At 31.3% G+C, this 12,700-nt stretch overlaps 1 protein-coding gene across 3 annotated transcripts in view; it reads right to left on the bottom strand.

Annotated features, from left to right (window-relative positions):
* The window catches only part of LOC109594365 (semaphorin-1A), a 345,269-nt gene that overhangs the window by 17,619 nt on the left and 314,950 nt on the right, over positions 1 to 12,700 (bottom strand). For all 3 annotated transcript variants that reach the window (XM_049961951.1, XM_049961952.1, XM_049961953.1), the window contains one exon: positions 11,601 to 11,709. In XM_049961951.1, coding sequence (XP_049817908.1) covers positions 11,601 to 11,709 — 109 coding nt within the window. The remainder of the gene's footprint in view (positions 1 to 11,600; positions 11,710 to 12,700) is intronic.

Here is a 12,700-nt window from a genome sequence, read left to right as displayed (position 1 = left end):
ATGAGATCCTGACAATTGACAAATCTTTTATTCATTGTTTTCAATAATAATGAGAAATTATTCCCTGGAGGTGATGAATACAGAACCTTGAGTAGAACACCGAGGAATGGGAACGGCCATTAAACGTTTCTCAAGCCTGGATTCGTTGATTAAAAACGACGATGGACAAAGAATCCGGAGAAAAATAGCTGGGATGAATGAATGTATCCAATATCGTCACAGTTAAATAAAATTCTTTCGCTACAATTCTTGGTATAAATCCACAAAAAAAAAAACTCTTAATTAATTTGTACCGGTAACTTCCTTAATTAAACAGGAGTCCTATGTGAGAACTGCTTTTTGATTAACGTGTTTACGAATGGACGAATGTTAACGTTATATTTTTTTTTATTGCGGTGCGGTGACCCTCTGGAATATGTAAATTTTTCCCTAAAACCGAAATAAAAGTAAACTGGTCCGATATTTTTTGCTTATTGGCATTTTTTGATATCGCACTCTATCCCCGAGATTTTATGGAACTTGTCCACAAGTGGCTGAAGGAAATAGATACGCGTATATAAAATATAAATAAGAAATTCAAATAAAAACATATATTCTGTTCAATTTATTTTTATATTCGAGTCGAATACATAAATTCCTCAGATTTGAATAAAGTATTAGAACTGTTTATGGTCATAAGAGAGGAATGATAAAATACGAAATGTTGTGTGATTCAAATGGCCGCATAAAGGTTGTGATTTAAATTAAATTTGTTTGTGGGCTATGAAATTGAATTATTTAATATTATATTTTGTCATTTAAAATATAGTGCTTCCGTTTTAAATAAATTGATAATAAAATTAATAATTATTAATTTAGCGTGTGCCATTTTTCAGTTCGTGCTGACAGGAAGTGGAGCGGGGGAGTTACATTATTTCACACGAAGTGATTTGCAAAATAATATCCACGTAACGACGTAACAATAGCCAGACTTAAACAGAAGAAATAACGTCATTAGCGCGAGATAAAATTTATAATTTCAGTGGAGCGAAGTAGGTGCGAGATGGTGGAAAATGTGTAATAATAACAGTTGTTAGCCTACATAGCATAACGATTGGGTGAGCTGAGACAAATTATCGTGAAATCTAGTCGACGTATATAATCAGTGGATTATATAAGGACGAACACTGAAGGTCTATATCTTTAGATGTCTTCATGCGGCTTTGGACAAAAGAAGCGCTTTCCTCGGAAAATGGCGCCATTATTTAGAATCTTTCAAGTTGAAAGCAACGCTATTGAAAACTCCCAGTGGATGAGCCACTCCAGTCTCCACTTTAACCGGTCGATGTCCCACTATTTTTGTCTATTGTTTTGCAACATAAATATCATTTTCCTTTCACATTTTAGGGTCGCATAAATAAAACTGATCAATAAGGAAATTTGCATATCGTTCTTGTTCTAAAAATCAAATTGGGCTATTTGTTTCGCATTCCCTTTTCGCCATTGGTGGCAAACTGACACTCTCCATTCCCTCAGTCAATCGTTCCGTTGTCTGCTTGTTTGTTTTGTCTCCAGTCCTTTACAATATTTATGGATACAGTTAGAGAAGCTGTTTATTTAAATTCAACCGATAGCCAAACCGTCCATCCCCTCAAACCCAATAAATAAAAATCATTTCAGTAATTTACCGTAATAATAAATCACTGTTTTCTTAACAAAAACCACCCGAATGAATGAATAAATTTGGTCCAGCCAATCCTGAAAAAAATTCTCACATGACACAAATGTCTCTGCAGGAAACTCGTAGTAATATAAATATAATTACAAGGTTCTGAATTATTAATTATATATAAAAAATGATTAAGTCGAAATTTAGGGCATCAGAATTTTGATAATTTTATTCATATTTTTTTTAGGACAATAATGAATCTGTAAAACCAGTAATTTTTAGGTGTTTTATTTAATCATAAAAAATGCTCACTTATCACAATTGTTTTTGCTGAAAACATGTAGTAAGTAAAAAATGATTAGAGGGTTATATTGATAATAGTCGGGTATTGAAATTGTTTTTAGTTCTGAGCTTCAGGTATTTTCATAAGTTTCACATTTTTGATAATTAAAAAAGGGCTTTTTATTTCTAATTTGATAATTTTATTCTTATTTTTATCACCTTCAGTCTTTAACAGTACCTAAGGGTGTAGTTAGAGAAGCTGTTTATTTAAATTCAACTGATAGCCAGAACGTCCACCCCCTCAAACTCAATAAATAAAAATCGTTTCACTAATTTAGCATAATAATAAATCTCTGTTTTCTTAACAAAAAACGACTGGAATAATTAATTTGAACCAGTCAGGATAATTTAATGAGTTTTATCTTAATTCAATTTGAAATGCCTGTAAAACAGAAAATTATCTTTAGAAAACGCTTGTTGAGCAACTTTTCTCATACGACCGGGAATTTTCAGCCATTTATTAATTCTTAATCTTCATCAATTTTGCATTTAATACTTCGAAGGATCCCCCAATGAAACTAACGTCGAATACAAGAACTGATTTAATTAAATTTAATATATTCTTCTATGAGATATTTCGTTTAATGCTAAAAAATTTTATAGTCGACTTATTGCAGTATTGCAGGCTTCCAGCAGAAAACTATTCAAAGTTTTCGAATACACGTTCAAGTTAATTAGATCATACAATTTAAGATTTCTAACTCGGTTCGTTCGAAAACGTGAACGAATCATATAAAACGAATTAGAAAATTTTTAGTCGGTCCAAAGTTGTAACATATTTAATGTTGCAGAAACTTAGTTTGTCGTTCCGACTTTTCAAGTAGCGCAGAGAATAATGTCGGAAGTTACCTGTTAAAAAGAGATTCCTGCAACATAATTTGCCGACTCAAATATTTATTAAGATAATGTTTATAGTCCAAAAAAAAAAAAGGAAAAAAAATGAAAACACACTTCTGCGACTTTGAAACAGGTGCGAATAAAAAAACTGTATATTTAGGTAATACCGGGAGGGCCATAAATTTGGCCGTGCAAAAAGCACGTCGTTCCCCCTCGGGCCTTTCATAATTTAGTAACCAAAATAGCAAATAGCGAACCTATGGATAATACACATTCATATATTCCGTTCACGTCAAATTGTAATCCGAAATTTACAACGATTCTCAGCAGAAACATAGGCCGGGTGATCGATTCCATGGTTGTATGGCAGTTCCTGCAAACAGAAACCTTACACAACTGAATTAATGGCTTACACGTTACGTCACTTAATGCTGCGCCCGTTACGTTCGTGAACATTAGCACATACTTGGTTTATCAAAAGCACATTGCCCGATTATCGTCGTCAAATCACTTGGATCGTTAAACGTAAATTTCTTCCTCACCTATTTCCGCGTTACATATTTCGTTATCTCTGGCGGGGGCATTACCGACGCCCGGGCCTCAAAACTGTTTATGTTTATGGTCGAACGTCGAGCGTCATCGCCACTTGGAAAACGTACGACGTGCGGGGGAGATTTTTATGGATGCAGTCGCGAAACGACGCCGATACGTGCATATAAAAAAAAATAACCGCCACTCCACGAACTCGCACGCTTAATAGACGCCAGATAACTAAATTACGTGTATTTTGAATAATCTGGAGCCGAATGTTGCAATTTGTTTGCGAGAGGAGACGCCGCACTTCGCTGTATCTATTCCATATTGCAGTTTAATAGATATTACATCGGGCGTAACGTATTTTATGGCTAAATTATAACTGTGTTAAACTCCGGAGTCGAGCACTATTTTTATAGATAAGGATTCCGATTTCGCACACTTCTCTTCTCCTAAGTACTAATATTCCAGACGTCGACACTCATTGGTCCGACTAACGGTTTCGAAATGACTTTTAATTTTAAAGAAATCGTTTTGAACTCTGTTTTTTTTAATGGTGCCAACTTTTGCATAAATGATTCTCTAAAAAACGATCAAAAGCAATGCGCAGATTTTGCCAATTGAAAATAAAGACACATACTTTGTATTTTAAGAGAAAACGTATTTTATTTAATCATAAAAAATGTTCTGATCTCACAACTGTTTTTACAAGAACATGTAGTAATATAAAACGATATAGAGGATTCTAAATTGTTTACCATATAAAAAAAATTGATAACAGTCGAAATTTAGGGTGTTGAATTACTTTTCAGTTTTTCTAAGTATCATATATATTTATGAAATATAGAATTTTTTTCAATTAGTTTATTTTGTTCATAATTTAGTTGATTATTTCAAAATTTTAACAAAATATGAAATGTTGAACAAAAATAGAGCAAGTTTATTGTTTAATTCAATATTTTTAAAGTAAATTAACAGAATGAAATCGACTGTAAAATTAGCTACAATAAATTACCAACTGATTTTAATTGTAACAAAACATTTTTCTTTATAATTAATATAAATATGCCTAATTGTATCATATAGTTCATATAATAATTGTAAAGGGTTTCATTTAAACCGACTTTGTGCTACAGGATTTAACAAATACATATTTTATTTCTAATTGAATTGAAGTCTTGAATCAAAATATTAAATTGCATTTTTAAGAATGTAATAAATTCTATAGAATTTTAAAAATTAGTTTCATAATTTTTCACTTATAATCAATAAGTTTTTGTATAAGATAAATGACCTTCCTACTACCCTGTATTGGGCCAAAGTATTTTTCTTTATTATAAATGTTAAACTTGTTTAGTTTTGTCTTATCATCAGAAAAAAGTTGGTTGAGGTAGAAGGAATTAACATATATTTATTTTGTATAGTATATATATAATTAAACTTGAGACATTTCTGAATCAAAATACATATTAAATGGCACTTTTTAGGAAGATTACAAATTCTACCTTCTTTTAAAAAATAGTACAGTTGCTATTTCAGAAGTTTTCACTAATTTAAACAAAGAATTTGACCCTCATATATAATAAAATGACAAAGAATTAATAATTTTTGACACGTTGAATTTAAATTATTAATAATCTTCATTCAAGACGAATGTCCTTCCTACCATCCTGTATATAATAAAAATTAAACATGCTTAGTTTTAGCTTATAACCAAAATAAAATTGCAAATTAATATATTATGTATAATTATCTGAAGTGAAGAAGTTTGTGGCGATGGAATTAGCAAATATTTATTTTATTTTTAAGGTATAGCCAAAAATTGAGATATCTCTGAAACAAAATATTAGATGACACATTTTAGGAAGATTACAAATTCTATCGTCTTTTAAAAAGTAATTGAGTTGCTATTTCAGAATTTTTAACTCATTTAAACAAAGAGTTTGATTCTCATAAATAATAAAATGATAAATTTTTGATACCTTGAATTTAAATTATTAATAATCTTTATACAAGATGAATGTTCCTCTTACCACTCTGTATTGTATCTTAATAAAATTATAAAGATTACATAAATAAATATTAATTTTATTTTTAATGTATTGCTAAAAATTGAGTTATTTCTGAATCAAAATATTACGAATATTGAAAATTATTTCAGAATTCATGATTAATTAAGAAAAAAATATTTAATACTCATAAGTAAGAAAAAGACATAAAAATAATACTGTACGTAAATTATTAATAATCTTTCTGTAAGATAAATGTCCCAGTCATTGCAGTAAAACATTTTCCTCGTAATTATTTTAAACCTGCTTAGTTCCTTCATATAATTAGCATAATAATTGTAAAAGATTACATCTGAACTGATTGTGACATTGTTTATAAGGATTGATTATTTTCACACATTGTAGCTTATGATAAACCGCACGGTACTATTTAAAAGACATGAAACGAACGCGTTAACCGTAATATGGCATTTTACGGCACGAAACATATTTAAATTTAATAAAAGTTTTAATAAAGGTTTATGACTGAAAGAAGTTTCCGATATAAAAGTAACATTGTGGCGGACGCAATAATTCCGGTTGGAAAATTAAACACTTCAGATTAAGCACGTACAATTTCGGTTTAATAGTGTGGTACGAGCAATAACGAAAAACAATTTAAACCGGCGGTAATGATGCGTGATAATCAAGATGTTTCTCATTTGTTTCGCAACATGTGAACGTTACTGCTCATGAAAACGAGCTCCGTCCCCGGAATGCTGACTGCATAAATACGCCTTAATGAAAATAAAAACGCCGTTTCGTCCGTTTTTAACGTGGCCACGTTACCAATTAGGTTTCTTTCTCGTTGTTTTATATCGAATCGTCATACTAATCTTCGACGGACCGGCCGAAAGGAGTAAAACAAACTTTAATCTGCATGAGACAGTTTCCATTTTGTCACGACAAACGAAACACAAGAATGCTAGAAGATGTGAATTGTGTGTTCTGGTGTCTGCAGGTCCCATCAGTGGCCCTCCTAAAGCACACTTATCAGATTGTGTTTCCTTGCTTGTTATTTCTCCCTATTTTTCTCTCTTCTTTTCCTCCTTCTTACATTCATTTGAGTATTGATTCGTGTCGCCGGTCTTGCACTCGTAGAACGTAAATTACGGACCGTAATTATGGATGGGAGTTCGCATCTACCGGTTAAGATGTTCCTTGTTTTATTGATTTAATTTAGATAAACAAACGGAGAGCAACAGTTAGTTATGTATTTTGAATGAAGTAATACGACGGTCGAAAAACCTGCTGCCGCACAGATTCTAATGATGATAACGTTCCAGTTAGCATCGATTGTGCCGGGTTGAGGTGACTCGAGGTGGCAGTTTAAGCCTTAATGTCTCACTCACTTGTTTATTCGTCGTAAAACATAAGTTAGGTGAGTTCCAGATAACGTAACATAACCAAATGATAGCTAATTACTCGGTGATCGTTAACCGACGATGCTATCTGGCAAAGTGGCTCCACTCTTAATCCGGGCACATTCTCCCGGAAATGAAGATTATCTACCGAGAGCAGGCGTTGCCGCCGCGACAGAGTGCTGTTGCCAAAACAAATCTAGGATTACCAAGCACAAGTCGTCTGGTAAATAATTAATTTATTACACAATGCCTCCCACCATAATGCGCCTTTCCCATGCGGGAATATTGATGCTGCTGCCGCCTTGACAGATACGCTTGTCGCCGAGAACCGTTGTTCATCTTTTAAACCGACGGCGAATGGAAAAGATTCGCCGTAAAAAATAGCGGTTTGCAAACAGTACATCCTGGTACATCTACTACATCCCGTGTACGGTGCAGAACCGGTGTTGTTCCCTAATTAGCTTTAATATCAAATTCGCATTCGCGTTCCGCCCTGGGTAGTGAAACGGTGTCGGCTGTTTCGCTTATCCGGCGCTCTAAGTAATATAATACGGCGGTTAAACTGTAGACAAAAGACTTCCTAAAATAATAGCAACGTCTATACGGAAAGTTCGGAACATTTCCGCCACTAATAGAGGAATTGACGGCGGATGTTTTCGCCCCATAAAATATTAAAACGCCAGTTTTGATTTAAAGCCGTCGCAACGGATTGAAACGCACATAAACACCTAGAAATGCGGCGTTAAAGTTAAAGTTTCATCGCCACCGTCCAATTAACTCAGTACCGTGGTACGATTAATTCCCATATTGGTTTGGATTGCGAAGTTGGAAATTAATTAAAAATGGATTTCCTAAGATACAGTGGCGAAATAATATGCAAAAGAGCGGGGAAGTTTTAATCGAATATAGATTTGCAGAGATGGAAAGCCATTCATTTTAAATAGGTTTTCAAATCCAACCGAACATAAAAGGTTTAAAAATGAATTGAGCCGGCCTAAAAAAATAAACATTACACATGAATGGAGAATGTATTAATGAAATGTTTAACAAAAGCAGAAATAATTGGAAAAATAAGGTGGTCTTTATAATGAAGCCGGCCGCTTCACATTTTTAATTCATTTTGTTCCATCGGCCGGAGAATTTGAAATGCAATTGTGGAGTAAATTAACGGAATGTAATGGCGGAGATTGCTGAAAAGCCGAAAATTCTGCGATGCACATGCCGTGTTTTCTCGTGCGGGTTTACATTCTTATGATGATATTGAAATATGATTTCATCCATCAACGTAATAATGCTCATAACATAATGGAAAGTTGCCGCCGAAATTGCCAATGAAATAATGTATATATTATAATAAATTGAGTAACAATGCGGTGTGAGTTAGGTATCAGCAAAAAAAAAAGTTCGCCGGAAACTTGCCGGGGAGCAGTTTGATAAATTGTTTTCGGTGGGAACCCTTTTTGTCCCGCGATAAAGTTTAAAATAGTTAAAGCTACTTGGGTATTCGGCCGGCGAAATTAACGAACGAGACATTAAAAATGAACGGGAGGCGAAAATAAGATGTAAGCAAGAAAAGTGCAGAATAAATTACGTTCTCCTCCCGGAGTTATTCGTTATCGGGAAACCGGTCCAGGAGTTTCAGTTTTATTTAATCCTGTTTCCACGTATTCCAGAAAAACTTCTCTATGCTAATATTGAATTACTTATTGCTAAATTACAATGCAATTTCCTCGGGCTATTTGAATTTAGATTTTTACTTTATTTTACATATTTTTTTATTCATTTTATTTACATATTACTTAGCCGAACATTACATCAATGATTTATTCATTTAAATTTTTTCTGTTTGTAACTAATTTTTCCTTTTTTGTATGAATGCTCATCAAGCTAAAGCTATTTGACTGATTTTAGTGAAGTTTGAAATAGTTAGAGCTAACAGCCCGAGTCTACATTTAGAATACTTTTTATTCTGAAATTTTCATCATTAAATCAAAAAAACAATTCTTAAAATTACACATTTCTTTGACGAGTAGTAAAACTTCTATTGTTAATAAATATTTAGGAACTGTAATTCATTAATTCTAAATATCACAGTACTTATTTTTAAAAACCCTTAATATTTACAATAGTGACAATAAAATACTTCACCTTTGTCACTCATTTTATATAAAAATCGATGTAATAGTTTTTAGTTTTCTTATTTATAAAAGATAGTGTGAGTAAATTTAAGTTTCAGAAACTCATATATAAAATATAAAAATTTATATTCAAGTTTTATACCTTTAAAAAGTTAAAATTTGTTTTGAACCTCGTTTCTCTTATTAGTAGAACATTATATCAGTGACGTATTTATTTAAACTTATTTTTATGTTAATTTCTTCTCTTTGTAACCTATTTTATTCTATGACAGTTTTTTGTATGAATGCTTATCAGATTTGATTATTTGACTAACTTTAGAGAAACTTCACATAACTAAAATTAATAACCTGGATTTACATTTAGAATACTTTGTACTTTATTCTACACTAAATTAAAAATTGAAGTTGAAAAATAAACATTCCTGTAGAAGCATCTATTGATGAGTAGTAACTTCTCCTGTCAGTAAATATTTGTAATTTATTAATTCTACATATTGCAATATTTATTTTGCTTAAAAGTCACTGTAACAACTTTTATTCATTTATGTATTTATTTTTTATTTACAAAAGGTAAATCTATGTTTCAGAACATATAAAATATAAATACCTTTAAAAAGTTAAAATTTGATTTGAACTTGTGTCTCTTAATTAGTGGTTCAATGATTTATTTATTTAAACTTAATTTAATGTTAATTTCTTTTATTTTTAACTAATTTTAACTTTATTACGAGACAGTTTTTTGTATGAATACTCATCAATCTGAAACTTATCGACTGATTTTACTGAAACTTGACAGCCAAAGCTAACATCCTGGGTATACATTTAATATACTTTTTATTTTGAATTTTTTTTATATATCAAGGAACAATCCATAAATTAAATTTCTATTAGCAACATCTATTACCGAGTAGTAAAATTTCTACTGTGAATTAACTAATTGTAATTATTTCCAGTATTTATTTTTAAAATCCTGTAACATTTTCCGTTTAGTCATAATAGTGGTTGCAATAAAATAGTTCACCTTTGTGACTCGTTTGTTTCAAAATCGGTGTAACAGCTTTTAGTTTTCTTGTTTATAAAAGGTAATGCGAGTAAATTTAAGTTTCAGAAACTCATATATAAAATATAAAAACATATATTCAAGTTTTATACCTTTAAAAAGTTAAAATTTGTTTTGAAACTCGTTTCTCGGTAATTTCCCAATATACCAAGACTACAAGTGTTGAACGCCCAACTTAAATTTGCATATAGAACAGCACTGTTACGTTGGACGATCAATATAAATAAATGTATAAGGGAAGCTCTTTAAATATTAGGATCTCAATTACTTGTTTATAAATCAAGACAAAAAAGGCAGATTATCCGTTGCTTTTAGAAGCCCTAATTTAATATTTATATAAGAACAGGAACGGGGAATTAATTAAAGTACGAAAGAAAAGTGATTAAAGATCAAGTACGGGTCTTAGAGGCAATTAGACATTATAAATTATTTGAGTTTGTATTCAGATTTTTGATTCTTCTTGTTTCGGTAATTAAATAGTATTCAAGTTTTATGACTGAATCTATATTTAAAGTATTTAGTCGATTTAAATTAGCGACGCGAAACTTGGAGTCTTACTTACTTATTTAATGACAAACTATCGCCAACAATGCAAAACTGTATTAATTAATTATTTCGCGTATGAAATCGAAGTCTCGTAAACTAATTATATCTGAAAATGGCTCGAACGTTTTACGAATTCATTTTCGTTCGGTATTGTTATTGAATATTATATTTTGCGGCGATCGTTTCATGTTACCTACTCATCTCCAAGTTGAATTAGACTTGAATCTGAACCGTCACGAGGGATTAAATTTAAATTAATAGGAAATTGCTAACTAGGTTGAACTAAACTAAAAATCCCTGTTTAAAATCTCTATCGGAAATGAACAGGAAATTAATATTCTGCTGCTGTTATTACATTGGAAAAAATGTATTTGTAAATATTTGCCTTTGGTATAATGTAAATTTATATGTAATATAAAATATAAATAATCGACAACTTGTGATTTATAACTTTATTTATTTAGCATTCGCATCAAATTATATTTCGGGTTAATACCAGAAATATATTAAATTTCGTGTTAATCGGGTTATTACTATTTTATGAAACTATGTGCAAAACGATGTCAAATGTAATTTATTATTAATAAAATATAAATTAATAATTGCATTCGGCTCTTTGAACCGTTTACAACGTCAACACGACATCCTCGCATTTAATACCTTAAAAATGCCGGAGATCATAACTCAGCGAATATATTTTAAGCGGTGGAACGAAACGAAAAAGTAATTAATCAAAGTGGATTAAAAAACTTAAGATTGTTTCGGCGAGTACGCCATGGATTATGGTTTGCCTGTTCCTTTTAAACGCGACTAAATAAATTATTCTATTAAATGCATCGGAAAAATAACACCCATTGAATTATGAAGACAAGAAAATACACAAAGAATGCGCCGAAATAATTTACAACCAATGTAAATTGAAAAATTGGGTCTTTGTACTCGAACCTCTTTGTCCGTCGGTCCGTTATTAGTTCAATATTATTTTCGTGGCTCCGTTCACAATCGATTGTGCTTTAGATTTTTATGACACTAACAAAGGAAATTAGTTAATTAAAATTACTTCACGTGGTTTCGACAACTCACCTCGTCTTTTCCCTTGACGACGCACATTTTGAAGTCGTTCTCGTTGGAGATCCATGTCAGCCTCTGTTGTTCGGTCAAGTCGCTCAGCGTCAAATTATACACCACGTTCCTGGAACAAAAGGGCGTAACGTCAGCGTTAATTTTTCACGAGTTCATTAATTCTGCGGCGCCCACGGAACAGGAGGGAAAAATTCCGGGCAACGTAAAAGTTGGTCGACGACCGTTAAAGTTTCGCCTCAAGTTGGCGGACTTGTATGGGCGCGCGTGGTGAATTTCCTCCGTCCGGTTTCCGAGCCTTAATTATTGCGCTGTGTTGTTGTTTTTTTTTTCGGGGATTTCGGGTAATTACTTATTGAAATATTTATCGTGCCGGGACGGAAATGCACCGTGGAGAATCTGCGGAAACGCCACAGCTTATTGTTGTTTATACGTACGTTCTTTTTATTTTTTAACATAAATTAAGGATATTGCAGGATTTTTTTTTTTGTATTTTTGACATCACCTCCATATATTTTTAATATTATAGGACTGTTTCCTGTATGATTGATTTTAATGAAACTTTACGTAATAAAAACTTATATTCTGACATTTCTTATTCATTTATGATAATTATTGATTTATATATAATGCATAAAACATTTAAAATCACAGTTGTTCTAATTAGAATAATTAAAATAGAAGAAAAAAACTGTCCATGATGAAATTTGTTGCATTAAACAAAAATGAATGAAAGTTTTATTTGAAAAATAAAATAAAAAATTAAAAATGAAGAAATTTAAAAAAAAAGTTGTTTGAAAATCTCAAGAATCTTATTTTTTGTGAAGTTTATTAAAAAATTAACAACTTCAAGTTATTTGATCAATTTTGAACAGAGATCCAACAACAATAAAAATAAACAATGTGTCACTCATATTTTTTCCGATTTTCTAAAAAAATTGAGAAATTTAAGGGGTTCAAAAGTGATAGATTTTGCAGAAATATATTTTAATGTTGTTTATATAAACGTTTATATAAAATCTACGTAGATTTTTAAATAAATTAAATATATTGGAGGTGTATTTTGTATTTTTAAGATTGAAAAAGGACATCTGGAATTTTAT

The sequence above is a fragment of the Aethina tumida genome, chromosome 1, assembly GCF_024364675.1.
Source record: "Aethina tumida isolate Nest 87 chromosome 1, icAetTumi1.1, whole genome shotgun sequence".
Classification (NCBI taxonomy): Eukaryota; Metazoa; Arthropoda; class Insecta; order Coleoptera; family Nitidulidae; genus Aethina; species Aethina tumida.
The sequence above is the reverse complement of the archived record's forward strand: the minus strand, read 5'-3'. Positions and strand labels throughout refer to the sequence as shown.